Genomic DNA, 26,366 nt, shown 5'->3' on the forward strand with positions numbered 1-26,366 from the left:
AATCCTCTACAATCCTCAAGCTTACTAGGAGCCATTTTGCATTTAAAACTGCTCTTTACTGTTTTTTATGTTTTCACCATTAAATGGGCTTTCATATTGTGGACTGAATATTTGGCTTTATACCATTCCCACGATTTTCAAAATATTTAAAAGTAAAATTAGAGGACAAAATGTATAACACATTTTTCAAGAATATCTTTGTTATATAACAGATCAGTAAAATAGATTCAAAAATTTATAATAAGCTTTCATTACAGGTACATAAGTGCATAATGTTAAAAAATAAAAAATAACTAATTATTCATTTCTTGTTTTAAGGGATTAAAAACTTTTGTTTTTGTCAAATTCTTAATGTTAATTGTTTTAAATAGAAAAGTCCCCTTGATGGGCAAAAAATCTAGCAATTCATGTTTTTTGTTTATTTTTTAATTAGGTCATCTTTTTTTTAATGTTCCTCACAGTTTTATTTAAACAGCACCTAGAAAAAAAAAACTTGGTTTAATTATACTGTCTAAAAAGACCAATTACTTTTCTCACCTACGTATATACCTCCACTATTTTCCTAAGTGTTGGATTATATCTTTTTATTTGAACAGCTCTTTTAACTAAATTTTTACATAAATCGCCTTTAAGTTTATCAAATCCATCCGTTAATATAACTGCTTCAAGTCGAGTACTAACAAAATTGCAACATAGTTCTTTAATATCCTAGAAATAAAAAAATAATTAAAAAATAAATTAAAAAACAATATCTGTGATCAATATTTGAGATCGTCAGGCCTCAAAAAATTATTAGTTACTCTCCTTTTTAGACAATAGTCAGAACATGTTTTATAAAAATTTTCAAGAAATCTTTATGTTCTACTTTCGCGAAACATTGGTACCATTTTCAAGAAGCTTTTGAAAATATTTTTGGAACATATCATACGCAACTAATTACAGTGTAACTTCAATATCCCAGAATCTCAGATGAAAGGAAACATTTACAAAAACATAGAAAAACAATATAAATTTTTAACAGATTCTTTTTTACAATGCACTTTAACACGTAACAAAAATGATTATTTCGGGAAAGATTAGTTTCCTGGTAACGCACATGACTGATAACACCATTGGTCTTTGGTTCAAATCCCTATAAGATACCCTCAGAAATGCTGAATCTGCTACGTAGTTACGTCCACAAAGAATTAAATGGTATGTCAATTAAGAACGCTGTCTGGATACCTTCAGACCATTTGAAAGCTCCGAACGCCAAACTCTTAGTATAATATATAAAACACAAACACAAACAGAAGAATTAAAAGAATACCTCACATGGTTGGGAAGATGCTATACAATAAAGTTCGGCTGCATTTTCCACAGTAAGGCAGGTGGGAAACCTAGCTATTACCATCTTTTTTAGCTCACTCTCAAAGTATGATTCGGCTATGTCACACAGTTCTGTTGATAAAATAAAATGCAAATTCAAGCTAAGGTAAAATATTTTTGTTATTTAAATATGAGAGTTAAGTCCTTGTTTTTTTTTCAAACTGTCTATTCTCTCTCTCTCTCCCTCTCTTAAAAAAAGAAGGACTTCTTTTATAAGACAGAATCGTTCCAAAACATGACTGAATCACAATAATAATTGTGTGCAGTCTTTTACCAAACAGGAAAAATGAAGAATGAATATTAGTTTTTAAGTCACTCTTTAAAAACAATCCCCTTTCTTTGGGATATCATACATAAAACGGAACCAAAAAGTCTTATGGTACAGATGCCAATGGAAGGAATTACTTAAATTTTGAAAATTTTATAGGCAAACCAGGTGTCAATAAATGCAAGAACAGCTGCAATCTTTATAGTCATAGTAATTGGTGCCTTGTGCGGTATAAGCGAACAGCATCTTCGAAGTGCTTAGAAATGAGACTAAATAGCGTTTTCCTGGAAAGTCCTGCTAATGTGGTAAGCTAAGAATCTGAGAAGCCAAAAACGGAAGAGAGACCTAGTCTATCCCCAATGAAGTTATGCGGCCTTGAACAGGAACTGATTTTCTTGAAGGGGGAAAAAAACTAACAGAATATTTCTATTTTGTGACCTTGATTATCACAACTATATTGTAGTTATCCCAAGCTTAAAAACGCTTTAGTCACTTTCTTTAAATCAAGGCCTCGAATCGGACAGAAGTAAAGGTTTTTTTTCTTCCTCATAATATTTCTGTAATGGCCGACACCTAAAATGATTGTGCATACGAATATAAGGATGATTCTGCCGAAGCAATGAAAATTTTTAGGATTATTTTTTTCCATATTATTTAAGATTTCGAAGACAGTGGGCTTAAGTTTGTTTAGAGATTACTTCTATTAAATTTGCTGTCAGTAAGTTCAAGTATTTGACAGTAGCAACAACTCGGATTTGTATCCGACAACCAATGCCAGCCTTGAATATTTATTTATTTTTTGTTTGGCAAAAAATGATTAATCTAAAATACGATTTACAGAATGTATTGAGGCTATTTTTGAAATTTAACGAATAAGGCTGCGCTGATTTTCGTAAAAATTGGAAAGCTTATTGCCCACTAAAAAAATTATTATTTTTATTTTAAGCGTTCTTTGGGGAGAGGGAGATTATTTTTGGTTCGTCGAAACATGGGAGAAAAATGTCATACAACTTTTTTAAATTGAGGAGTAAACAACAAAATCAAAAACTTTAACTAGTGTTACTGTTTTAGAAAACTATTAGAAAATTTTTAAAAAAAAGAAGTAGAGATTTAATTTATTTGAGCGATGGTGAATTTCAAACAATAGTTAAATAAATTTAAAAAACATTACCAATTAATTGTGGTCCACTCAACGACTGGTCCAATTTTCCCGTGTAAATGTACCTGACAAATGCTCTGTATGCCTGAGGATTATACCTTGTTAAATCTATTTCCTTCCTATAATAATAATAATAATAATGCCATACATGATTAATAACTATGAAAAAAAGCGCAAAAATTTGAAAACATTTCAAATCAGAAAAAGCATATTCTTTAAATTAGCGGCATTAATGAAATAATTTTAAGGTGTTAGTAAAATTTCTACATTTGATTAATTCATTCGACTGACTTGCCATTTTCTGCCCAAGGACCCTCCAACATTGATTTGAAATGTTCACAAAATGAACACAAAATTACTTTATGAACATAGATAACACCATCAGATAGTCGTAACGTTAAGTCACTATATTCCTACGAAGAAAAATGGTTTATTTTGAAAAAGAAATATTGATGAATTTTTGTTTATTTATTTTAGGTCGCAAAAAAATGCATTAGCTCTAATTATACCTTATTATTAAACAAGGTGTTACCAATATCTCTTATCACAAATCCTCCATCTACTACTTCGGAAAAATTTTTAAGTTCTTGTGTGATCCTAATATTCTGCTCCGTGATCCTACAGGATCTCGGAATAGGACAGCTTGCATAGGCGTTTATAATGTTGTCCACTTGGACTACTTGGGGAATATTACGGCCGCTTACTGAACAAAAAAAAAGTCGAAATTTCGTTAGGCATTATGCATCGGGTAGAAGTAGATATAATTTATAATAAATAGAAACTGAAAAGTGGAAAAAAATACATACCTTCTGAGCCCCATTTGTAAATGGCGTTAGAATGACTGATACCAGTTATTATACTACCCATATTTGCAGCTGCAATTGATCGGATCACTTCCCTGCAATATAAATAAATTTAGTTGAAGGCCACAGATATAGGCATATTAATCAACTAGAAAAGTTGAGAGCGGCAGAGGAACATCCAGATAGAAGCGGGAGATCGTGATAATGGAACCATTCGGGAGAAGAAAACTGGACTAGAAGAGAAGAACAGAGAGAGAAGTTGGTGAATTCTATTTATTACATACCACTTGTAATTTGGAACATAATAACCCCCTTTGCAATTTTATGAAAAATTAAGATTGTTTCCTTTCACTGATTAATAGACAGCCAATATGTGAGTGGTTTAATGAAAAGAATGATAAAATGAAAACTAATCACTAGCATTCGAACGAATAACATTTTCAAAATGTGGTGTGAACAGTCACTTTTTCTGAATACACAAGTTTTAAGTACAATTTTTTTCGAGATTTCTGCAAACTAGATTTAAGCAACCTATTTAATTCATATATTTTATAGTTTTGAAAACGTTTGTAACAGAAATGACACTTTAAACCAATAAGGTCCTACCCTTCTACCAAAACCCACCTAAAATAAGTTTTCAGGAACTGAACTGACTATATGATTATAAAGGCCTCCTAATTTTTTTATTTTATTAATTTACTTCTGCTAGCACAGCCACTAGATGTGCCTGAGGTTAGATCAGATTGAAATATGGTGAGTAAATTCCGCAAGTTGACTGGTTTCATCAGGCGGTAATCGAATAGATTCTCTTAGAAAACTTTTTTAAATATTTTTAATACTTAACTCTATTTTTACTTGTTGAGGAGAGGATATTGTTTCTATGTCAATATCTAAACCCAGCTCTCCATCTCGATTATGACCCCATGCATATACACGTCCATCAGCAGTTAGTACGACAGAGGCTAGCATCGTACAAGCTATTTCTTTCATTAACTGTCCAGTTATTTGGCCCTCCACCAAACGGGGTGTCACTTCCACTTCGGTTATCCGTCGACGCCCTAACTGACCCATATCACCACAGCCCCATGTGTACACCTACATTGTAATATTAACAATTAAAAATAATAAAATCAAATTAAAATTACGATTTCAAAAAATTGTATAATTTTTAATACAAACTTGGCCATATGATGACAATGCGACTGCATGAAATGCTCCACAACATAAACTATGAATCTGGACATCTTCAGGAAATTCTAAATACAGAGGAAGTGTTTGAGAAGCACCGTTACTCCAATCAATGTCACCCCAGTGGAGTACCTAAATTCATAAAAAGTCAAGATTTTATGAAGGAAAAATTTACGATATTATTCATTAAAATTAAAATTTTTGAAGAATCCCATTATAAAATTAAATCACTTCGCTGAAAAAGATGTAGCAAAAACACTAAAGATCACAAAGTAAACCCAAATTTATTACAATTATTTCTCTTAAGAATGCTTATACTTTTAGAATTTCTCATTTTCTTTGCAAAGATAAATGGAGGTGTATGTGCAGAAAAGTAATTCCTGTACGCCAATTGACGCATAAAATCAAAGTTAATAATAAAAAGTTTAATAACGGAGAACTTTTGCTTTATTGAAATCAACTGATCATCAGTAGAAATTATGTTGCGAGAAATTTATCAAAAAAAGATGAGGTAACAATCGTGTTCACAACTTATATTTACTTTCCCTCACGGAGTAAGAGAAAGAATTGCAGTCATATATAATTATTTAGTTTTGGTTATTGAAAATAGGAACCCTCACACACCCTGTGCATCTAGGTGTAAGTTTCGTTGCGAGGGAGCTGATTAACACGCTATATTTTAAAGCGTTTTAAAATTGTTTTTTATTTTACATTTAAAGCATAAAAATTTAATCATTTTATGCAAATCTAAACATTTCTTTACACTTTGGATATAATTGAGTTGATATTTTGAAAGCAATTAAAATGTTTTTATTATAAAAAGTTTCATTTTATCTGTATATAAAATATTTGAGGAGCACTTAGGTCTTCTTGGCTATTATCCACACCCTCATTTTGCCGGAGGCTACAATCCCAAGCAGCTCCCATTTCATCATATAACCCATCAGTATATCTCAGTGAAATACGCTTCACTTTCATACGTTATTTCAGTGTAATGTACGGATTTTCAGATTAGACTGTTTAATATTACTAAGTAGATATGTTTGAAATATTCGATGTTTGAAGGAAGTGTATGAGTCAGATGTCAACTGTTATATTTTTATAATTTAATTTTAGAGTGTTTTTTTCTAGAACTTGAATGTTGAGAATCGGATTTTATTTGTTCTATTAAATGTCCTCCATTTTTATATTCTTGAAGCTGAAAATGTTTCTTACACTTAATTTTTTGCTTTTAGATTTTGACCTTCAAAAACCAGTCTCACACAGTACTAAATTTAGATATTGTCTAATAAGTTACTTATTATACCTTAAATGCTGAGGTGATAGCAGCAGTATAACGATCACCGCAAGCTGCCTGAATAACTTTAACATCTTCTGGCAGCAAGACTCTACCAGGGGTATCTCTACAAAGTATTGTGCCATTACCCAATTTTCCAAGATTATTGTCTCCCCAAGAATATAACTCTCCTTCTTTTGTATATGCCACGGTATGAGTGGAGCCGCTTGCAAAACCTGAATGAATAAAACTTCCTTAGATCCTTAATATATTGATATTAAATAATATTTGATGCTTACCTATTACATGCTTGCCGCAAAGAAGGTCTAGTTTTATGGGTGTTACAGTATTTTCAATATCACCAATTCCTAGAAAACCAACGACATTTTCGCCAACACCATAAACTTCATCATCTATTGTAATAAAAATTGCACTGGTTCCTGAACTACCTGTGAATATACACAGAAAATAATAGGTGTTTTTGTTTAAGTATAAATGTTTCCTATACAAAGAACAAAACAAATCAGAATAACTGCTATGTAAAACACTGTAATGTCAATATTAATAATAACCAAATATATGGAGAAGAATAATATTCTTCAAGAAGTATTCTTCGACTTCCCTAAATACCGGCCACAAATTGTAATCCACTTTATCATAAGCATCTACCATTTTTGAAAGTACTTTTGAAATTAATATTCGAGCCTTACAGCTTTCTAGTTAATGGTCACATTCCGTAATTCACGTTAATTATCTACCACATACAAATCCATTATATGCATCACCACCATTAAATCAACAAGGAAGATTAATCAGGTTTCCTCACTGTGTTATCTCCTCTCGTCACCACCTACGTCTGATTCAAACTTCCTAAATCCTGATTACCAAGAAAGATGTTATTTCATGCCGGAAAGCAGGAGCAAGAGATAGCGAAAGTGAATCCAGCACCCCTAGTGGTGGTTTATCTAATTACAGTACCACGTATTACCGATGAGAACTTGGCGCCAAAGAGAGATTATTATGATATATGGATTCCCTCAAATAAATTTGATGCCAAGACTATCACCAGAACTGTCACAGCATTTCGGACATTTGTGTTTAAAACGATTGCTTTAAAAAAATATTGTGCTTCAACATGAAGGAGACGCTGGTAGGAATAAGATTAATCTATATATATAAAAATGAATGTGTGTCTGTTTGTTTGTTTGTACTCGATAGATTCAAAAACCATACATCCAATCGCCGTGAGAGTTTGGGAAATTATTAGGTATATCCCCGGGAAGGTTTTTAGATTTTTTTTTTTAAATCAGAGTTGGGGTTCTAGGTGCACCCGAACAAATATCCCAAAAATATCAAAATAACATTTAATTAGTAATATTTGTTGAAAGTGTAACCATGAAAAACAGTTTTTTGCAATTATTAATACGAGAATAAATTATACCGAAGATGGTGGAAAATCCATTAAACTAAAAGTACTCAACAATACTATTGATGTTGATAATCGTTGGGTAGTACCATATTCTCCATTACTACTAAAAACGTATAACGCACACATAAATGTTGGGTACTGCAATTCAGTGAAAGCTATAAAATATATTTGCAAATATGTGAACAAAGGAAGCGATATGGCATTGTTTGGAGTGGAAAATACAACTGCAACTAACGATATAGTCACCCAATATCAACTGGGACGCTTCATAAGTAGCAATGAGGCTGTATGGGCGTATTACCTGTATATCATTTTCCATTCATGAACGATATTCAACGGTTGTTCATTTAGCTGTACATCTTGAAAATGGACAGCGTGTGTATTTTACATCAGAAAATGTACGTGCAAGAGCAATGTCACCACCGCCAACAACATTAACTGAATTTTTCACATTATGTAGAAATAATACCTTTGCAAGGACCCTACTGTACTCTGAAGTAGGGGTAATTTTATTGTTAATTTTCATTTCGATGTATTGTATACATTTGGTCATTAATAAACTATGTTTGAGGTATCAAAACTGCCTTTTTGTTCAAACACAGCAACGTGTGAACGGGTACAGCTAGTAGAATATAAATATTAGACTCTAAACAAGCCAATAATACTCTATTCTTATCAGTCCTTCGATGTTTATTGGGAAGTTCTTTTTTTCTCTTGCCAAACTTACCCCAAATAAGCTCTCTCTGGCATCAGATATGTCTGCCCAAGAATTTTTCAATATTTAAGCGGCGCTAATGAATTCGAAGCGTAATGCTACATTACTTCCAACCTACCGGAACTGGTTCAGGCATATCTCAAAGCGGACAAGATGGTTCGCTAATTCCAGATACACAGCAGGTGACTCTGAAAAAATTGACAGACAATAGTTGGTCATAAGTTCAATCCTGGCTATTGTAGTTGAAAAGCTGATTTTGAAAAGATTTCTGCAGACTGAAGATGCATTGGTTTCCTTTCTATTATATCATACCAATCTACCGCTACCCCATTCTGGTTAATGCCGTTTACTAGGATGTAGACGACTTCCCGATCCAGCCTAATAATTGCTGATTGTATTCCTGATTAGCTCATCAATATTAATATTCTAGTTGCAAATACGATTAATGCTGAAAGACACTTTTTTTCCCAATAGCAACCACATGCTTGCTTGTTAGAGAGAGAAGTTTAAGAGCATCTTAAGATATTGCTCCGATTTCATCTTTCAAGTTCAATGCATGTTCTTCAGCGTCACTTGTACATTCAAATTTAACTGGAAAATAATAACTAGCTACTGCAATTCGACACATTTGTGTAAACATTGGTTACCTGGGTATCTTTCAAGGATGCATGGCAAAGACAATAATCTCCCTTCTTTTTAACATTTGAAATATATTGTATTTAAAGATGTTACGTGTTTACAACCTGAGATGTCGACTTGCAAAAAAATATATTTTGCGTTGTCCCTAATCTCCATCTACCAATTAGTTATTTCTGCAAGAACGGAACTTGAATAATTCAGCTGAGGTACGCCAGCGCTATCAGATCCGTCAACCAGCCCTATTTCCTATAATTAAATTTTAAAAAACTACAAATGCAAATTTTGATACCTCAATTTATTAACAGATTACCTCAAATGCTTTAAAAAATGTTTTCTCTTTCCCAAAACACTAACTTTTGTCTCTAATGCAGGACTAATCTTGCGATGGCAAGAAATTACGTCAGAGAGAATTCTTACATCAGTACGACATGAACATTCGCGATCTACAATTTAAGAATGGCATTGCGAATTGTATTTTTACAAGATATTGTGTGAAATCTTGATTTTATTAAAGTATCTAATGCTGCTTGTTCTTTTGAAGAATTCTATAAAAAAACTTCTAAAAATAAAAATTCTATAAAATAAAAATTCTATAAAAATAATATTCTATGAAGTTATAATGTAAACTTTTTAAACTTTATAAGATTATAAACTTAATGTAAACCGTAAGATAGTCCACCTATTTTAATGAAAAATATATTAACAGTATTTTAACATAAACAATAACGACTAGGAAAATGTAATAGTTTTATAATTTGGGATAGACAACATTATACTATGTACTTTTTAAAAAAATTAAATTTAACAAATAACGAACATTTAATTTTATTTTAACTGAGGCGCGCAATTAAGATTTTTAACGAAACTAAGTAAACTGCAATATTTAAGCTGCAACAATTACATATTATTTTAGCACATGAAAAAAAAAAATACAAGAAATAGAAGGTAACAATAAACGTGCTCAAACAATGCTCTCTTGACAAGTGGCTGTCTTAAAACAAACATCATTAAAAAGAACATTTTTTATTTTATTTTAATATTACTTTTTATTTAAAGTGCTTTCACTTTTAATTGCTTCATTTTTGGTGCTTTCTTTTTCATCTGCCTCTTCATTTCTTTCTCTTCCCATTTTCTTTGTTTCTCTGGATCATCCTCCTAAAAATAAGGAGAAACAATAACGTATAAAAATGTTTTTTTTTAGGAATCATTTCGATATCACTTACTAAATATCTATCTATAATAAATTTTATTTTTTGTTCTAAAAAATCTTAAAATGTATATTTGAACGCTTTTTAATTTTTATTCTCCTCACAAGTATTTTAATTTATCAAATTGTCGGAATTGAGTTCTCATTAGCAGCCAGTTTCGCTTGAATAATAGAAACACACCTACTAAAATAAATGCTGGCACGTTCCTAACTTAGTCTAATCTGAGGGGCCAGATGCACTAAGCCTCAGCTACTTTACTTTGTCCACCAATCTATCCGTAAAGACGGAAATGATGTTTTAAGGTTATTCGACAGGCAAAGCATTCTCCCTTGCTCGCAGAAATTTTAGAAACTTAGAAACTACCGCTAAGGATCATCACCGCAGCACGCCGACTGAGAGAGGAAGTCGCACATATCACAGACATATCGTGAGCCCGTCTACATATCCCCCGTCAAGACAATACCAGATTCACTTGTGGCAGAACCACCCAGCAACAATAATAGTTCTGGAGAATATAGGACGTTGATATCAAGAAGTTTTAGGCAGAATGGTGTTGTTTGCTATAACATGCGATCCCTTATTGCAGTTCACACAGTTATAAAGAACTGTTTTTTTTTTTTTTTTGTAAAATCTAATGCGAGCAATCTACCTTTGGATCTCCAGTCTTAAATTAACCATGTCCATACAAAGCTAAGATTGCAACTGCAGGACTACTCCTTTTATTTCTTGTAGGGAGTACCCACTTCTTTACTTAAAGCATGCTTAAGCCTGCCTTTTACTCTACTAGGAATTTTCAGAATATCTATCTTTTTCCTTTTTTTCTAAATTATCGAACCTCTTCAGTAACACTCTTTATTAAAAGTAGAAAAAAACTTAGGTTTACGTAAAACTGAGCTCTTAATCTAAAACATGGGATTAAAACATAAAATCAAATTTTCGAGGGTATTCTTTTAACTCAATTTTTTTCTTATTTCGAATGGAGTTCTTTTCTGTAAATGCATGTTCCGAGATTCCCGGAAAAGGAATAAATGTTTTTAGTGCATGACATGTCTACGTTTTTATGAATAGGAAACCTCAAAAACCAAAAGTCGCAAAAAGCTCAGACCTGTTAATCCGATGTGAGCTATTTATTAAACGCTTAAAAATCCGCCAATCCGGATTGTAATAAAATAATTTTTCAGTAAAACAAATGCTCACAACTTTTTTTGATGTCTTTTGCTATTATAAAAATTGATTTTTCGTGATTATCTAAGAAAATGATGACAAGAATCTTAAGGGAATAAAGTGAGATAATTTGAGTTACTCATGTGCTATTTCTGTTTTCATGTGATGCATTGCTTGAATATTATGTTTGAAGTTATTTATGCAATAGAGGAGAGAATAAGTTTTATTCCATTTCATGAGTAGTGTTTGAAGTTAGTGGACAGTGTTTTTGTTCGCAACTGCATGTTAACAGTATTAAATAAATAGTTATCCTGGTTTTTTTTTTTTTTCACATACACAAACTTTTTCGACTGAATGAGTATTTATTTTGTTTTTTGTTTTCGCACTTGTAAAATAAGACTTTCCAGCAATTGACAACTCCTCGGAGGGTCTAAGGACCTAACAGCCTAGTTAATATGTAATTGACATTTGGCATGTCATTTCCAACGAATTGTTATCGCTTGTAAAAGTAACACAATTTTAGTCATGTTTTTCTCAAGAGATTTTTTTAATCCAAAATTTCCAGATTAATTACCTGCAAAATTCTTTCTTTTTCCTGTCTTCGTTTTTGTTCTCTTCGAGCAGCAGCTGCTTCAGCTCTTGCCGCGTGAGTGGTCTTCAAAAAGGCCTCTTCTACCTTCAGTCTATTTTTATCTGCTTTATTTTTCCCCTAGATGAATGGTAAAACTTCAGAATTATGAAAAAATGATGTTTATAAAATTTAAAAAAACAGAAACTTTAACACACCTCTTTGCTAAGCCTGTATCTTTTGACTTTTTCCATACAATAAAAAACTAAACTCATCAACGGTTTCATCATCTCGATTGCTTCTTGAGCTGAACGTCCTTTAGTTGGAATATTAAAGCCAAAGAGTAATACTTTTTTGGTAGATGGTAACTTGGTCAAATTACTTTCTCTAAAAGTGAACATAACATTTAAAATAAATTCCACTAGTCAAATGAAGAGAAATTTTCTTCAATAATTAAAAAATAAAATTAACAGCTTACTCTTGTTGTTTAGGTCCAGAAAATTGATCAGAGAAATGAATGTAATCTATGAGATCAGCATATCTATTTAGCATAGCAGTGATTTTAGAATCCAGCATGGCTAAACTAACTTCACCAATTTCAGACATCACGCTGAACTGTGAAGGTAAACTTAATTTTTCACCACTTTTTCTTTCGCCACAGAAAAGACTCTAAAAAAAAAAAAAAAAAGGTAAATAATGGAATTAAAAACAAACCACAAAAATTAGTTAAAAAAAAACAACTGAATTTAGATAATTTAATTCAATTATAAAACTACACTACCAAGTCCGCCATATCTTTGCCAAGTTTAGCAGCAGTCTTTTTATTTGCTACACAAAATACAAAGGAATCCATATCGTCTTTACTCATATCCACTTTTACATGAATTTGATCCACTACAGGCCTCATCATCTGAGCGATTACAGCTACAAGATCTTGTCTCTACGCATTTTTATAATTCCAAAATAAGAACTTGACCACGTTTAATTTTTGTTTAATGATTAAATTCTTTCAATACCTTTATAAATTTTAATTCAACCAACATCCCTTCACAGCATGTCCGCCCGCTGCACCATAATGTATACAAATGCTCAGATTCCTTGATTAAACCCCTATGTTCTATCTCCATCTTTCCATCATCCCCTAGAAATATAGAAATTCTCTTGCTACACAGGCAAATATGAAAAGTGTCAAAAATTACACAAACCTATATAACGTAAGTACATAATAAAACTTACCCACTAAAGAAAAGTTGTCTTCCAGCATAGATTTATGAGTCGAATACCAGATGGAAGCCATTTTGCTATTTTTAGTTTTTCCAGTGAAAAAATTAATAAAGTACACAAATAATCCAGAAATCATAAGCATTTCCAAATAAAAGCTGTCCCAATTTGAACGAAAATGCAGAGGAACCTGCCAAAATGAATTCATATCATTACCGACAACAATTAAAATCATTTGCCGCTCAAAAATTAGCTGAGAGACTATTAAGCCATCTTACTTTCAACCTCAATGGACTCTCGGTCTGTCCGTCAGGAAGATTGTTTCTGCTAAGTGTTAAAAACATTACAACTGTTCCTTTTGCTAGTTTCCACATTTCAGTGCATTCAACAGATTAAATAAACTAAATACGCATGAGTAAAATAATATACCCTTATTTATTCATTTATTTTCAGATAAACCAGATAATTCTTGAGCTTTGCCTAACACTTTTTTTTGTTTTTCTCCGTAAAGTAACCCATATTCTAATTGGTATCATATTATCCTCCAATGTCTTCCAATACTTTTGGACAATGAGCTTATCATTTTATTTTGTCAAAAATATTTTTTGTCTCCTTGCCCTACATTCGTAAATCGGTTACATCAGCATTGAATTGGCGTCATACACCCCCGTACATCCTGCTTCTGTCTAAGATCTTAAAAACATGTGATGTATTATAAATGTTTATTTTGTAGATGATGAGATGTTGCCTAAGTTACTTTGAACCAAAACGTTACAAATTTCAGATTCACTTTCCACTTTCATTAAGAAAGTGATTGTTTTGTATTCTTAATGAGAGAATAATTTTGATATTAAAAAGTAATGGACTAATTTCTCAAACCAATCCCCCTCAAAAAAAGGTGAGTATGTCCCTAATAATGTCTAATTTCATTTTTTTAAAAAATGATTTTTTTTCTCCATTAAGTAAATGTACGTAACAAGTAACTCTACCGCTTTTAAAGAGATTACGTTGAAAGAATGTGAACATGCCAAACAGAAAAATATTCTTCAAGTGTAAACACGTGTCCTAAAGAACATGTGGAGGAAAACCATTATGGAAGCTACTAAAGAAATACCATTTATACCAAACGAACTCGGAATAAGTACACCTCTTGTTCTAGGCTCTATTCGTTTGATGTAAATGTAGCTTAATAACTTGGTCATTTCTTACTATCCATGTCCCGTATTCGTGTAAGTCTAGTTTAGTTGACCCTCTTTGTAGAGTGAACACAGTAGTATTCTTATTGCAATGAAAACCCCCTCAACTTTGTAAAATAACTGGAAATTAGAACTATTTTTAGAGCGAGACTTCGCGGACGTAATTTACTTAGGAAACAAAAAAAAAAATCTTTTAGCCTTTAAAATAAAAAATAATTTTGATTACTGTGTAACACAGAATCTATTTTGGTTTGCAGCAGATTTACTCAAACTGTAAGTGTAAATGTGTAGTTGAATATAAGCAGAGTGTCAACCTCTGCTTACTTTTTGACATTGATAGCATTCATTCAATCTGTTTCAGAAAGACAAGAGTACTACAGAAATAAGGAATTTGTAAGTAAATCTCAATAAATAAAAATTGTTTTTAGAAATATGATTAAAAAAAATCTCATTTCCAATAAAATAAAACTTGTCAAAATGCATATCCACGATTTCCTTGAGGTCCTTGGACACCATTTTTAATTTTAGACGCCATAATGCAGCGAGAACTGTAATTCTGACAATCAGACAGCAAAAACATCAATTTTCAAAGCATTTCATACAGAAATATCTTGAAGATCTATTCAGAAGCAACAAGAGTACAAACGAAAAGCGGCTTAACCAAACTTACATCAATTAATCTTAACATTCGACCATCAATTAATCTCAACCAATGTAATAGGGGACTTCGGTAGTAGTCAATTTGGGCTCAGTGCACCCAATTGCAAACTAGCAACTCACGAACGAAAATTCTCACGTAGTCACTCCAATGAGAAATATAGGCGAGTCTACTAGGGCTTTGGACGATGTCTCTCTACATATAAAAAAAATTCAATGTTGAATTTTAATCAAATTGAAAAGCTGGACCTTACTTATCTTGAAATTGAACTTCCAATAAAAATAAAAACATTTCCTTAACGATACCTTAGTTATGGTAATTTTTGGCGCTTCTTTATCATCTACTTTACTTCCTAATCCGACTCGATCACTATCAAATCCTTCAAATTCTTCTTCATCTTGGAAATGCTCAAATTCATTCTCTTCATCCTAAAATTTAATTAATGCGAGTGTAAAAATTCTTATCTATAATAATCTAGAAGCCTACTGTTTCTCAAAATTGTATTCACTAAAAATTATTTTATCTATAAATACATAAACGTTTACCTCAACAATTCCATCCATATCAGCTTCATAATTATCATCAGGATCACTTTGTTTCGACAAATTTGGATCATTTGTAGGCGTATGTTCTTCTATGACCACTTTTCCTTCATCTTCTTCAAAATCCTCGAATTCTGCGAACTCATTATCTTCACTTTCTTCTGGAAAGTTCTGAGTTGCTAATGAATTATTGAATAAAATCGTAATTATAATTATTAATTTAATGAGAGAATAATGCATCTTTAATATGTATTCCTCAGAATCAAAGGCACTCTTTCAAAAATTAACTTTAATAAATTGTTATAATGTTTTAGGAAGTAAATCCCTCTTTAAAATTCTTAACTTTTTAAATTCACAGATAGTAACCAATAAGAACTAAATAGCGAACAAAAAACTTGAACTCTCACAATTTTTTATAGGTTACTTTTACTTCTAGTTCTTCCCATCGTTCCACCCTTAATACTCTTTCAGATGTGCTGTTGACTTTTAGTGACATGCGTATTATGTAAACTCGGAAGGTTGTAGTAACACGCTGTACTTAGTATAAAAATCAAAAATAAAAAAATGAAATAACATATTATTTCATTATATTCAGTTTTTAATTCATTTCTTAACACTGCAAATATTATAATATACAATTATTATTATTGTAGGAAAAATTTAAAACAAACCATTTCCCTTCTATCATTTTTAAATTGTGGAAACGGAGAGAGCAATTAAAGTTCAACTCCGAAAGTATAGAGAGCTTTAATTTTCAACCAAACACTTTACTTCCTTAAATTCCTTATTTTGAATCCAGACAGCAAACTAATGGAACGAGGTTAGATTTTTAGATATGTATCCCTCTCAATTTCTTATAATTGCAAAGATCTCCGAACTCCTTGTTCGTTTTATTTTGAATGTAAGAAAAGATACCCCTCACTCCGTACTTCTTGGTTGGCTGAAAGTAAACTATACAAAAAAGTATTTCCTTGGAAACTTCCGCACTCTCTATTTTATTTATTTGCTATGTTTTGTATTTGCTAGGAGGCGGCACCTGAATTTTTAAATTTAGAAAGCTTATTGCATAAATGTGCCCAAAATTTGGTGGATGGTTGCAGATCAATAAATTTGCTAATCTAAGATTTGTTATTTGGACTGTTCGTCTCTTTATTATCAATTTGCATAATACCCAGCAGCAGTCACCGTCAGGTTAAATATTACTCGTTATTCCTAGTGATAAGCACAAGCATGTACGACATACTTATGCTACATAAGATAGTTATTTAGCTGTTCCTCACAGATGTATGATTTGCTAGATCAACATTTGAATTCTGAATTCAAAATTAACTTTTAAACTATAAACTGTAGTTTGAAATTTAAAATTATGTTTTTTAAAATAACGTTTATTTTTTGATAGACATTTTGTAAAGTTCAATGCTGTGATCTTTTGAATTTTTTGCAACAATCTTGTTCACCTCAGTCACAAGGCCTTAATTATCAGTGCAATCTCTTGGGAAGTAGTTAAGCAAATTTGGCCAAGCATAATTGTACTGCTCATGCAATATAAAAAGTTCCTCTTTATGCCGTGTTCCAGTTAACAATAATTTAATGAGACCACTGTCATAGGCAAGGTAGCATTCTTCATGTCAACAAAATCAGCCATAGCTACATTTAATGGTGGTGACTGTTCTTGAATCCAAGGGATAATTTTTTTACAAACTGGTTTCGCACACTTTGACATAACACCATTAAAAGGGAACATAACTACAGTGGATGTTTGAGGAGTCAGTACACACTGTGATACAAAACCTAAATTATAATTTCGGGTGGGCAAGCCATCTTGAAGATATTGCAACAAATGAGACGAATTCATGGTATTGGGCCAAGGGTTTGGCCATAAATTAGACGACCATAATAATGGTGACGATCTTGAAAAGCCTGCTCTATAAATTGCAATTACCTGTAAAATTAAATACAAATAATTTAATTTAATTTTTTTAAAGTATCCAAAAACCAAGTGTAGAAAATTTACAACATGAAATCTTAATTATGTTAGGTAAACACATTTTTTAACAGTCGCAGCAATAAAAATAGTTTTTATTTCTATTTTACTTTTTTCCCCGAAATCAGCGATTATCTAATAAGTGCCGAGAATTTGACTGCAACAAAGTGAGCATTCGTCGCTAAGACGGAAAATAATCAGCGATATTTTGTCCAGCACTGTGGACTTACAATAAATATGTTTGGTTAATCAATTAGGTTTACCTGATAATTGTTTTCCATCATCCAATTAAGTGTCACCGACCTAACACTCGACTGTTCTGGGCACAACTTGTCTTTAAATATTTCTGTGATTAACTTAACAAGCCGCTCATGATCTGCATAACTTAAACCATAAAAATGTTGGAAATCTAGTATTACGATTTCTTTTTTATGAGCGTTTAAGAATTTCACTATGTCTGATAAACCACCGTTAATTTTATTCGCGTACATTCCATGAACAAAGTAAAAGTTTCGATGATCGCTAGCTTTAAGTGCAATTCTCAGATCCAAGTATCTGAAATTAATGAGAGGAAAGAAACTATTTAGTACGAGAAACTTAATAAATATCAATTGAAATAACGTTTATCAAATAGCTTTAATTTAAATGATTTTTAGCTCATATTAATATTACTTGTATTAATTCAGAAGTGATCAGTTATTTAATAAATATGTGTAATTTGCCAAATTAAAAATTTAAATAAAAGAAATAACTTTACCTTACACCCAACTTAAGCTGATTCGTAACATTTTTCCCTTGCGTTACAGACCAATTAAACATAATCAATTTTACAAAAGGTCTCAAATGTTTGGCCAGTTTTACTATAATTTCTTCGGCGTCAGGTGAAATCGTGGATGATCTTGTAATTCCATAAGTCATTGAATCATGTGAACCTAAGAATATTTAATAAATAAATGCTGTAATAAGGCAATTGTTTAAGTTAACAAAATCGCGTACTAACCAGGTATTGCTAGAAAATTAATTGACGTATCTCTTTTAGAATCATCTAAATTGCCCATCCAATTTGCCAAATCTATTTTTTTTTTTACACAACCTTTGCTTGGCTTTGGTTTGGCTCGCACAGATTTCGAACGGCTTTTTTGTTTGCCCGTCTTGGATTTCGGACTACTCTTTTGATTGCCCATTATGGCTTTATATCACATCTAACTTTTTGGCATATTTACTTCGACTTTAAATGATAAGGTTTGAAGATCAACTTGAGATATTGTCAGAAGGGATAAAAAGAATTTCAAAATCACTGAAAAGTAGATCATGCAGTCTTCTATAATTAAAAACGTTTAAAACTAGTGAAAGATATTAATAGCAAAACAAGTTTTTTAAACAAATTGAACTTATCCCTTTGTGCAAGAGGAATAATAGTTTTCCTTAAAAAAAAATTTAACGAGCAATTTCTACTTATTCTACAGTTTTAAGTATAACAAATTATACAAAAACTAATTCACTTAATGCTTCGTTAAATGTTCCTTTAGTGTTTAGTACGAATCATATACACACTCACTCAACTAATCAACAATTACAGTTATGATGGACAGTATCGATTGTGCTGTGCCGACTGGTAAAAATCGACTGATTTTTATGATTTCTAATGGAAATATGTAGTTTAAATATTATGCAGAAAATATTAAGCACATATTATGCAGTAATTTTTAGGTACTTTAAATACGATTTTAAAAAGGGAAGTTTATTATAAAATGTACAATTTGTGATTTTACAAAAAAAATATATATACAAAGTTATATGCTCCACCCACTTTTTTTTTAAACAGCGGGAAATTTCGAAAAAATAAAAAACACGTATTTAATCATTTTTAGTCTAGTTTATTTTCAGTGATTGACCCATTTTTTAAAACCCTTGTATCTCGAGATACAGCATCCAACTTTTGTTTTTCAAATGGAACGTTATATTTTTTGTTGCATATTTTTGTAGTATTTGTAGCAAGGGACGTTGAGAGACGAGAAAAATTTAGTTTATTCTGGTAAATTCGCGCGTCCGAATTAACTACTCACTGTAATAAATATTACTCTATATTATACTAATTATTACATATTAATTAAATACATAGTAATATTGTACTATGGTCTAAAGTATAGAACATTGTTTTGTGTCCTATTAAAATAATTGCAATAGAGAATTTATAAACTGAAATGGAAAAAATGCAGGGGAGGCATGACAATTTATTATGAATAATAAGGGACGATGATACAAAAAGTTTCGAAATCACTGCTCTAGAATATCAGTTGTAAAACAAAAATTGATTTTATTGTCCAAAAAATGTCTTACCGCCTCATTTCAATTTAGCAACTACGCAACAAAATTATGTTCAAAACTAGTGTTACATATTTATTCATGAAATTTATCAAGATTATTACAATAAAGAAAATGTGTTTGTTAATTCAATATAATCAGCTGGATCCACAAATAATGATAATGCTGTTTTCTTCAGAGATATTTATAGAGATTACTTTAGAGAAACAGTTGCAAGTGCAGCTTCTATCGCAAAGAAGTTAAGTCTTCAAGTATCTGTCAGGAAGTAATGTATTATCAGTCCATACTTTGCTCGTTATAGGATATTACTGAAATGTGCTTGTATGGTGGAAAATTACTGAGGAGTTTTCCTTGACACAGAGTAAATTACCTATATACACAAATATTACAACTCCTTTCCAATTGTAATATTTTCTCTTAAAATACTTCTTCGAAAGACTAACAAAATAATATATTCATAAGTAAAATCTATGAAGTCACTATGATTTTCTCTTCGGAATACATTCATGAATTATGTCAGTAATTAATATAATGGGATTATTAAAAAATGACCGTTTTTCTTAAAAACAAAAGATAAAAGTTTCTGGGTTTAAAGCCCACCCATATGGTCTTTAAAGTACAATATTACATTTATCTCTAGAGTACATTATAACTTAAACTGCTTGGATTAAATGTTATAATTTTTAGAAAACTACACCTGTATATTGAAATGTAGTTGGATTATTAAATCCAAATCATCATAAGCGCCATGGTAGCCGAACGGTTAGAGGCAAGACCTATAAAGTAATGCTATTGTGGTACCGATTCCCGGTCTTAGACCTTGGATTTTATTTAATGGTTCATAAAAGAAATTTACAGGAAAGTATGTTTGCTAGTCACCTCCGTCCACGATACCTACTTGGCAGTTGGACGTGAAGACAGCCTGAAAAAATAGGCAATTACTTTACTTTACTAAATTATCAGCTACCAAATATTGCTATACCTTCTTTATGTATCCCTTGTTTGAACTAGAATATAGGCGACTTTAATGTATGAATGTGTGTGTCTGATGATGATAATCTTGAATGCACCCGTAACAAGCTGTAGCTAATTATATTAAGATTATTATATATAACATACTCAGATTTCAGATTGCTCTAAGTGTATGTTGAATTGCAAGTGTCCATAGGAAGTAAGTTCTCAACAAAGAAGAAGCCAGAATATTCTGTATTTTATTATATGTACATCCCCTTGTAAATTCTGTGTTTTATTATATATCATTTTATATAATTTTATGCCTCTACTAAACAAATTATAACTGCTGGAGTTAAGGTTGCGGGATATGTCCTTGATCATCTGCCCGGTATGAGTTTCAAAAATTGTGCTGTTTAATAACACTTATTAAGGCAGCCCTTAAAAAAAGTGTAAGCCTTAATTTTTTTAAATGATTTCTAGGGTAAAGATAAAGTAAATATGATGACAATGCTTTATTTTTCAAACATTTGGAAATAGTTTTTCGGAGCAGCTAATAAGTTCTTTTAAGAAACACTCCAAATCTTTCGTTTCATTTTTAGCAAACAAAAATTTTTTGGCCAACAGCAATGTCTACATTTACCTAAAATAGAAGAGAAATAAATGTATCAAGTGAAAAACATTAAAGTAAACGCCCATTTTTTTCAGGCGGGGCTTAACGTCCAACTAACAAATTAGATTTCGAGGACAAGAATGGAAGATCATACTTAACAGTGTTAAATTTTACCTATTAAATAACTACATGCTGGACTCGAACTGAGGATTTCCTACTTATTTGTCCCACTTATAAGTTATAAACACTCCACTATACCTGTTTAATAAATATTATACCAAACCTATTACCAAAATATGTGTAACTTCAATACTCTGGTTGAAAAATTTGATAAAAGAACAATATTATCTAACTATTTTCTTAAGAAGTAATTCTGTGAGATCATTAAATATTAAAAAAGAAATAAAATGGACACATAAAATACTTGCACAGACTGCCGGAGTAACTTCCAACTTCTTCTAGTTCTAATCTTTCAGACACCGTTTCTTCCTCTTCATTAGAATGAAAAATCGCGATAAATTCTTCATCAACGTCAGGGTGATAGGTGATAGAGCCTCTAGCTCTAATTGCCTGCACATACTGAAAACCCGAATAGTTACTCACATCATCTTTATCTGAATGACCTATGTTTATTGCGTAAGGATTACGGTTGTTGCTGAGAGAATATATGTTGTTTCTGTCGTTAGGCTAGAATATCTTTAGGAACGCCTAGATATTTGAAGGAATGTCTACTGGCTAGTCCGCTTCCCAAAGCCAATGTTACTTGGTACCTTCCCACAACGGAAAATTTCAAAGGCAGAGGGAGGAAAATGCAGCATTAACTGTAACTAATATATTCTATTCCACTTGGTACTTACTTGCCAACTTCTCTTTTTACAAAAGACCATATTACATTTGCTTCAACAAAAGAATGTGATAAGCTTTCTATGCGGGTAAACATTTTTTTTGGGGTGTAGGATTTTTCCGATTCAATTCCATGATTATAATTGAACAGCTGGCCGAGAGTTGAATTCGAGTTAATCACAATTAATAATACAAACAAATATAAATAAGGAAAAAAAAAATTCTTTCTACATCTACTTAGCGATCACTGATTTGCCTCAGCCAGAGTAGACTTTTGTGCTTCTGTAGGGCCATTAAATCTTTGATAATGAATGTGAACTTGTGAAAATGCACATAATATTCGCTAACGAAATAGATCCCAATTCTGAGAACTGTAACTCTCAGAAATTACTTCTAAATCGTTAGGTATTATTTAATTTATATAAATGAACAAAATTATAGAAAAAAAAGAATACCTATTTTTTTCAAGTTTTGAATGTGAAATAGAAATGTTTAAGATGGGGAGGGGAAACATATAGAGCATTTTTTATGATTATCGATGCAGTGGCGGCACACAAATGTGTGGGAGAGGAGTGAAGCCCGATATTTTAGCCTATATTCGAGTACCTACGTTAACAATAAGCACGCCATTTTGTTTCGTGAATTTAAGTTAGTAGATCTGATTATTATTTTATAACTTTGCCAATTAGTTACATCACAAATTATCGGTAATTATTTTAGATTATTGATATCTATTGGTAAATTTTAAGTCTTTATTGGTAGGCATGTAATTGTGCCAAATTCAGCATGTAGTTTTAATTGTTCATTTCATAAAATTTTAGTGCAAAAGGTGTATTTAGGTTTTGAATTTTGAAGAATTTTTTTCTTTTATTGTAGTTCTTTTATAATTTAAACATTATAAGATTAACTTGTCAATTGATTACATCTTTTTGTAAGTGAGAAACAACGATGTTTAGGTGAACATCTCCAATTAAAAAGTATACTATCTTGAAATTGGTTGATAACTTGAATTTCTATCTTTTTCGTTTTGTGATTGATCAAAGAATTGTTACCAGTGTTAAGAAATAGGAGCCTAAGTAATTAAAAAATCAATAGCAAATCAGTCTCTTTCGTTGAAGGGTATTTGGCTGTAATTTAGCTCAAGTAGATCAGTATTACAAGATGCTTATTTATTCCAATAAAATGTATTAGTACCTACCAATAATTCCTGTAAACTAATATAACTTATGCTTATCTGCTGTCAAACCGGAATTGTTGATTCTCTATTTACCAGATTTCCATTACCGTTGATACTATTTAAATTAAAATTTCACATGTACAATTACTGCATCCATATATGTGGTCTATTACTATTAAAAATTATTAATTTGGAAAAAATTGAATGAAAAAAACATTGCAAAGTTGTATATACGCCTCTCATTAAAATTTAAACAGTAATTGTCATTACTTCCTTGAATTATAAATCTAATTTAATGTAATTCTTTTGGTTACTCACTCCTTTGCTGAACAGAAGTAACATTTTTCATTGTTTTTTTCCTTTTTTCTTTCTTTTTTTTGGCGAAGTTTAGATTGATACCCTACGATTCTTGAAAGTGATTCAGCCCGTTTCCGAATTAAAGTAACTTTTTCTACAATTTACTGCACGGATTTTTTATGTTTGCAAACATGGTGTTTTCCAATCTTATTAATAAAAACGGTACGTTTTCAAAATTTTGTGAGGTGAGTGGCTTAGAATATAATACTTCTTTTCTTATTTTACAGAATTTTTCTGCTAAAATGTCACAGTATGGAAGTGCTGCCAAGAATCCTCCATGGGTGAGATCTGGTAGGTATTTTGCATTTTTAATCTTTGTTAAAGTAAAGGGCACTTGGAAGTCAGTTTTTTTAATTATTATTATTATTATTATTTTTTTGTGAATGTTTTTCTTGTAGCAATAATAGATTTTTACGAATCAGGAAAGGTTTGTGTTTGAAGCTTGCTCCTATTCCTATTTATTGTGAAATATTTCTAAATTGAGAACTCATAAATAAAAAAAAAAACATTTTATTGCCTGGTATATGTTTGAAAGATTTATCAAAATTCATCGGCCGTAAGTTGGACATTACTGTCCTGAATTTTTTAGCGTTCAGAGTGTAGTCCTAAAAGGCTGATAAAGATTTTTTTTTAAAATGACATTCAATATTAATTTTTGAAATACATTTATTTGAAAAATTTCTCGAGAATTTATTTTTTGGGATATTCATTATTAGGTAGGCTACCTCTCTTAAGTGTTCCTTCAATAAATTCAATGATTAAGTAATGTTGAAAGCATTGCTGAATTGCAATTTACCAAAAAAGGTTAACGTAAGTGCTATGATTATACCCATGTAATTGTAACTTTTAGTCATCTTCTTGTAAAATGGTATCGATGTAAGTTAAACTAAACCTGAGATACATAATATATTTTAGGAGGTATAGTGCATTACGACCTCCATGGGTTTTTATTGTGCCTCCTTCCTTCACTAATGCTAGCTAGATACATAAGCTGCTACAGATTTCTTCCAAATTAAGAATATTCAGAAAATATGTCCTCCAACCCCAGAAATTGCCTAGGTATCTGAATCATATCACTATCAGTCAGGAAGTGAACTTCTAAAGATGTTTCAAGTAGATTAATGGAAAATAAAGGATGATAAAGGAAAATATTGACCAGATTCATTTTTGTAGAGTTAGGCTGTAGTAGTTGCAAACTTTGATAGGTCTATGAATATATTTAAGGCGTGTCAACATCTGAGGCCATTGGCTTCTGGAGTTTCTTTAAGGAGTGCATTAATTCTCATTCGCTGCAACTATACAATGAACTGTAGAGGATCCTACGAAAGCAAATTTAGATTAGGGGCCTCCAGGCTAACGCGAACTTGGGCTTTCGCGTGGAAGTCTAGTGGACAAGGCACTTATTGAAATTATTGATAAACGGTTTAAAAAAATAACATGAAATAACTGTTTGCAAGATGTTAAGAGATAAATTGTATCGAATAATGCTTAAAACTTTTGTGCAGTAAAAATAAAAATGATATTTCAAAATTTTATCGGCAAGTTTAAACATATACTGCAGAGAGAATCTCAATAAATTCTTGATTGTGTTTGATAGAAGATATTGACTGCAATTTTAGGATAAGAGCTGAACACTAGAAAAGTTCATCAATAGAATGATTTTTTTCTTTCTTGCTGAAAAATGTCATGTGGTAGTTCTTACTTTTCATGTTTCACATTGACGAACGCAACACTTATCAATTTAATTGTTTTCATAACAAGTAACCAACCCTATTATATTCTCAACCCAGAAAAATATTTGAACAGTGGAAACGTTCGTGCTCATTTACCAAGGTGGTCGTAGGCAAACACTCGTAACATTTGTTTTGTTTGTTCTGAGAGCTCGAATTAAATTCACAGCCTATAAGTTCAAGGAAAAGAAAGGTGCTGGTGCTCTCTACTTTAACTAAATAAGATCCGTTTATAAATCTTAACCAAAAACTTCCACACCTTCAGCATTTTTAGAGTATACCGTTTACGAATAAATTTTAAATAATATCAAATAATGAGTGTTTACTTCAGATTTAACAAAATACTGCACTTTAGCTCTTTCAGCGTTTTCATTTTTTAATGCTTTGGTTATTTGTTATTTTTCGACACCACCCTCCACATGTCTCTCCGAAGTTGGACAAACTCCTAAAAAAAGTTCAGCAAAATGAAAATCAAGCAAAATTATGAAGGCGTAGTCCCAAGTATCCTGCATTACCAACTATTCAAAGTAGAGATTACCTAACTATATTTGTTGTTTTTTTTTCAAGTCATACATATTATTTATTCCTATGTGTATCTTATTTTAGTCTGCATGTTTATTTAAATCAAATTAGTTTTTTATGTGATTTCGGTAATCTAGCTATAAAATTACGAATTGAAGAAAGAGGCTAGTTGTTACAGCAAAATCTTATGGATCATTGGTCTCTTTTTTCCCCTTTTTCTTTAATTCTCTTTTTGATATACTATGAATAATATTAGTAAGAGCTTGTATGATTTGGAATTAAACACTAGTTGTATAAACTATTATTCTTCCCCTTCTTTGGTAGTTTAGTAATATTTTGATTTATTGAATGGAAGTACTAAAAATAGAGTTATAAAAATTCTACTGAAATTTTGAGTTCAGTTTCCTTGTTGGAATGTTTGATAACAATTGGCTTATTTTTCCTTTACAAAATTGTTTCTTG

The 26,366-nt window shown here is 31.3% G+C and overlaps 5 protein-coding genes across 18 annotated transcripts in view; 1 reads left to right on the forward strand and 4 right to left on the reverse strand.

The window, feature by feature from the left end:
- DCTN4-p62 (dynactin subunit 4) overlaps window positions 1-26,366 on the reverse strand; it is a 46,571-nt gene that overhangs the window by 14,113 nt on the left and 6,092 nt on the right. The gene's annotated exons all lie outside the window — the stretch shown is intronic.
- Window positions 223-6,998, reverse strand: LOC141451463 (RCC1 and BTB domain-containing protein 1-like). 2 transcript variants are annotated; one of them, XR_012456828.1, is made up of 12 exons: window positions 6,635-6,998; window positions 6,362-6,511; window positions 6,093-6,298; window positions 4,778-4,918; window positions 4,443-4,693; window positions 3,602-3,693; window positions 3,305-3,498; window positions 3,087-3,208; window positions 2,808-2,914; window positions 1,315-1,440; window positions 550-708; window positions 223-478 (listed from the first exon to the last, which is right to left on the reverse strand). XR_012456828.1 is itself a non-coding variant. In XM_074122870.1 (12 exons), exons 1-12 carry the CDS (start codon window positions 6,732-6,734, stop codon window positions 464-466), a joined length of 1,668 nt encoding a protein of 555 aa, XP_073978971.1. In that variant the 5' UTR covers window positions 6,735-6,998; the 3' UTR covers window positions 223-463. The 2 variants fall into 2 exon arrangements, 1 of the variants encoding a protein (XP_073978971.1); XM_074122870.1 differs by having other exon boundaries at window positions 1,310-1,440.
- Window positions 9,126-15,914, reverse strand: LOC141451468 (PAT complex subunit CCDC47). The gene is made up of 9 exons (XM_074122887.1): window positions 15,406-15,914; window positions 15,166-15,288; window positions 13,022-13,196; window positions 12,802-12,926; window positions 12,567-12,725; window positions 12,264-12,454; window positions 12,004-12,172; window positions 11,792-11,926; window positions 9,126-10,000 (listed from the first exon to the last, which is right to left on the reverse strand). Exons 1-9 carry the CDS (start codon window positions 15,640-15,642, stop codon window positions 9,896-9,898), a joined length of 1,419 nt encoding a protein of 472 aa, XP_073978988.1. The 5' UTR covers window positions 15,643-15,914; the 3' UTR covers window positions 9,126-9,895.
- Window positions 14,499-26,366, forward strand: part of LOC141451458 (cell division cycle and apoptosis regulator protein 1-like) — a 39,382-nt gene continuing 27,514 nt past the window's right edge. For 4 of the 9 annotated variants that reach the window (XM_074122853.1, XM_074122855.1, XM_074122857.1 and 1 more), the window contains exons 1-2: window positions 22,666-22,825; window positions 23,880-23,943. In XM_074122853.1, coding sequence (XP_073978954.1) covers window positions 23,895-23,943 — 49 coding nt within the window. In that variant the 5' untranslated portion in view covers window positions 22,666-22,825; window positions 23,880-23,894. Of the gene's footprint in view, window positions 14,596-22,656; window positions 22,826-23,879; window positions 23,944-26,366 lie in introns of those variants that run through there. The other 5 variants (XM_074122861.1, XM_074122854.1, XM_074122859.1 and 2 more) reach the window with 5 other exon arrangements.
- On the reverse strand, window positions 16,767-22,410 carry LOC141451470 (PI-PLC X domain-containing protein 3). Of its 5 annotated transcripts, none has more exons than XM_074122892.1 (5): window positions 22,133-22,410; window positions 21,704-21,854; window positions 18,144-18,318; window positions 17,650-17,941; window positions 16,767-17,344 (listed from the first exon to the last, which is right to left on the reverse strand). In XM_074122892.1, the coding sequence occupies exons 1-5, from the start codon at window positions 22,160-22,162 to the stop codon at window positions 16,979-16,981; spliced, it is 1,014 nt and encodes a 337-aa protein (XP_073978993.1). In that variant the 5' UTR covers window positions 22,163-22,410; the 3' UTR covers window positions 16,767-16,978. The 5 variants fall into 5 exon arrangements, with proteins under 5 accessions (XP_073978993.1, XP_073978991.1, XP_073978992.1 ...); XM_074122890.1 differs by lacking the exon at window positions 22,133-22,410 and adding an exon at window positions 18,387-18,683; XM_074122891.1 differs by lacking the exon at window positions 22,133-22,410 and adding an exon at window positions 18,387-18,683 and having other exon boundaries at window positions 21,700-21,841.

Source organism: Rhodnius prolixus, unplaced genomic scaffold, assembly GCF_049639745.1.
Source record: "Rhodnius prolixus isolate KJV_2025 unplaced genomic scaffold, Rpr scaffold_8, whole genome shotgun sequence".
NCBI classification, from domain to species: domain Eukaryota; kingdom Metazoa; phylum Arthropoda; class Insecta; order Hemiptera; family Reduviidae; genus Rhodnius; species Rhodnius prolixus.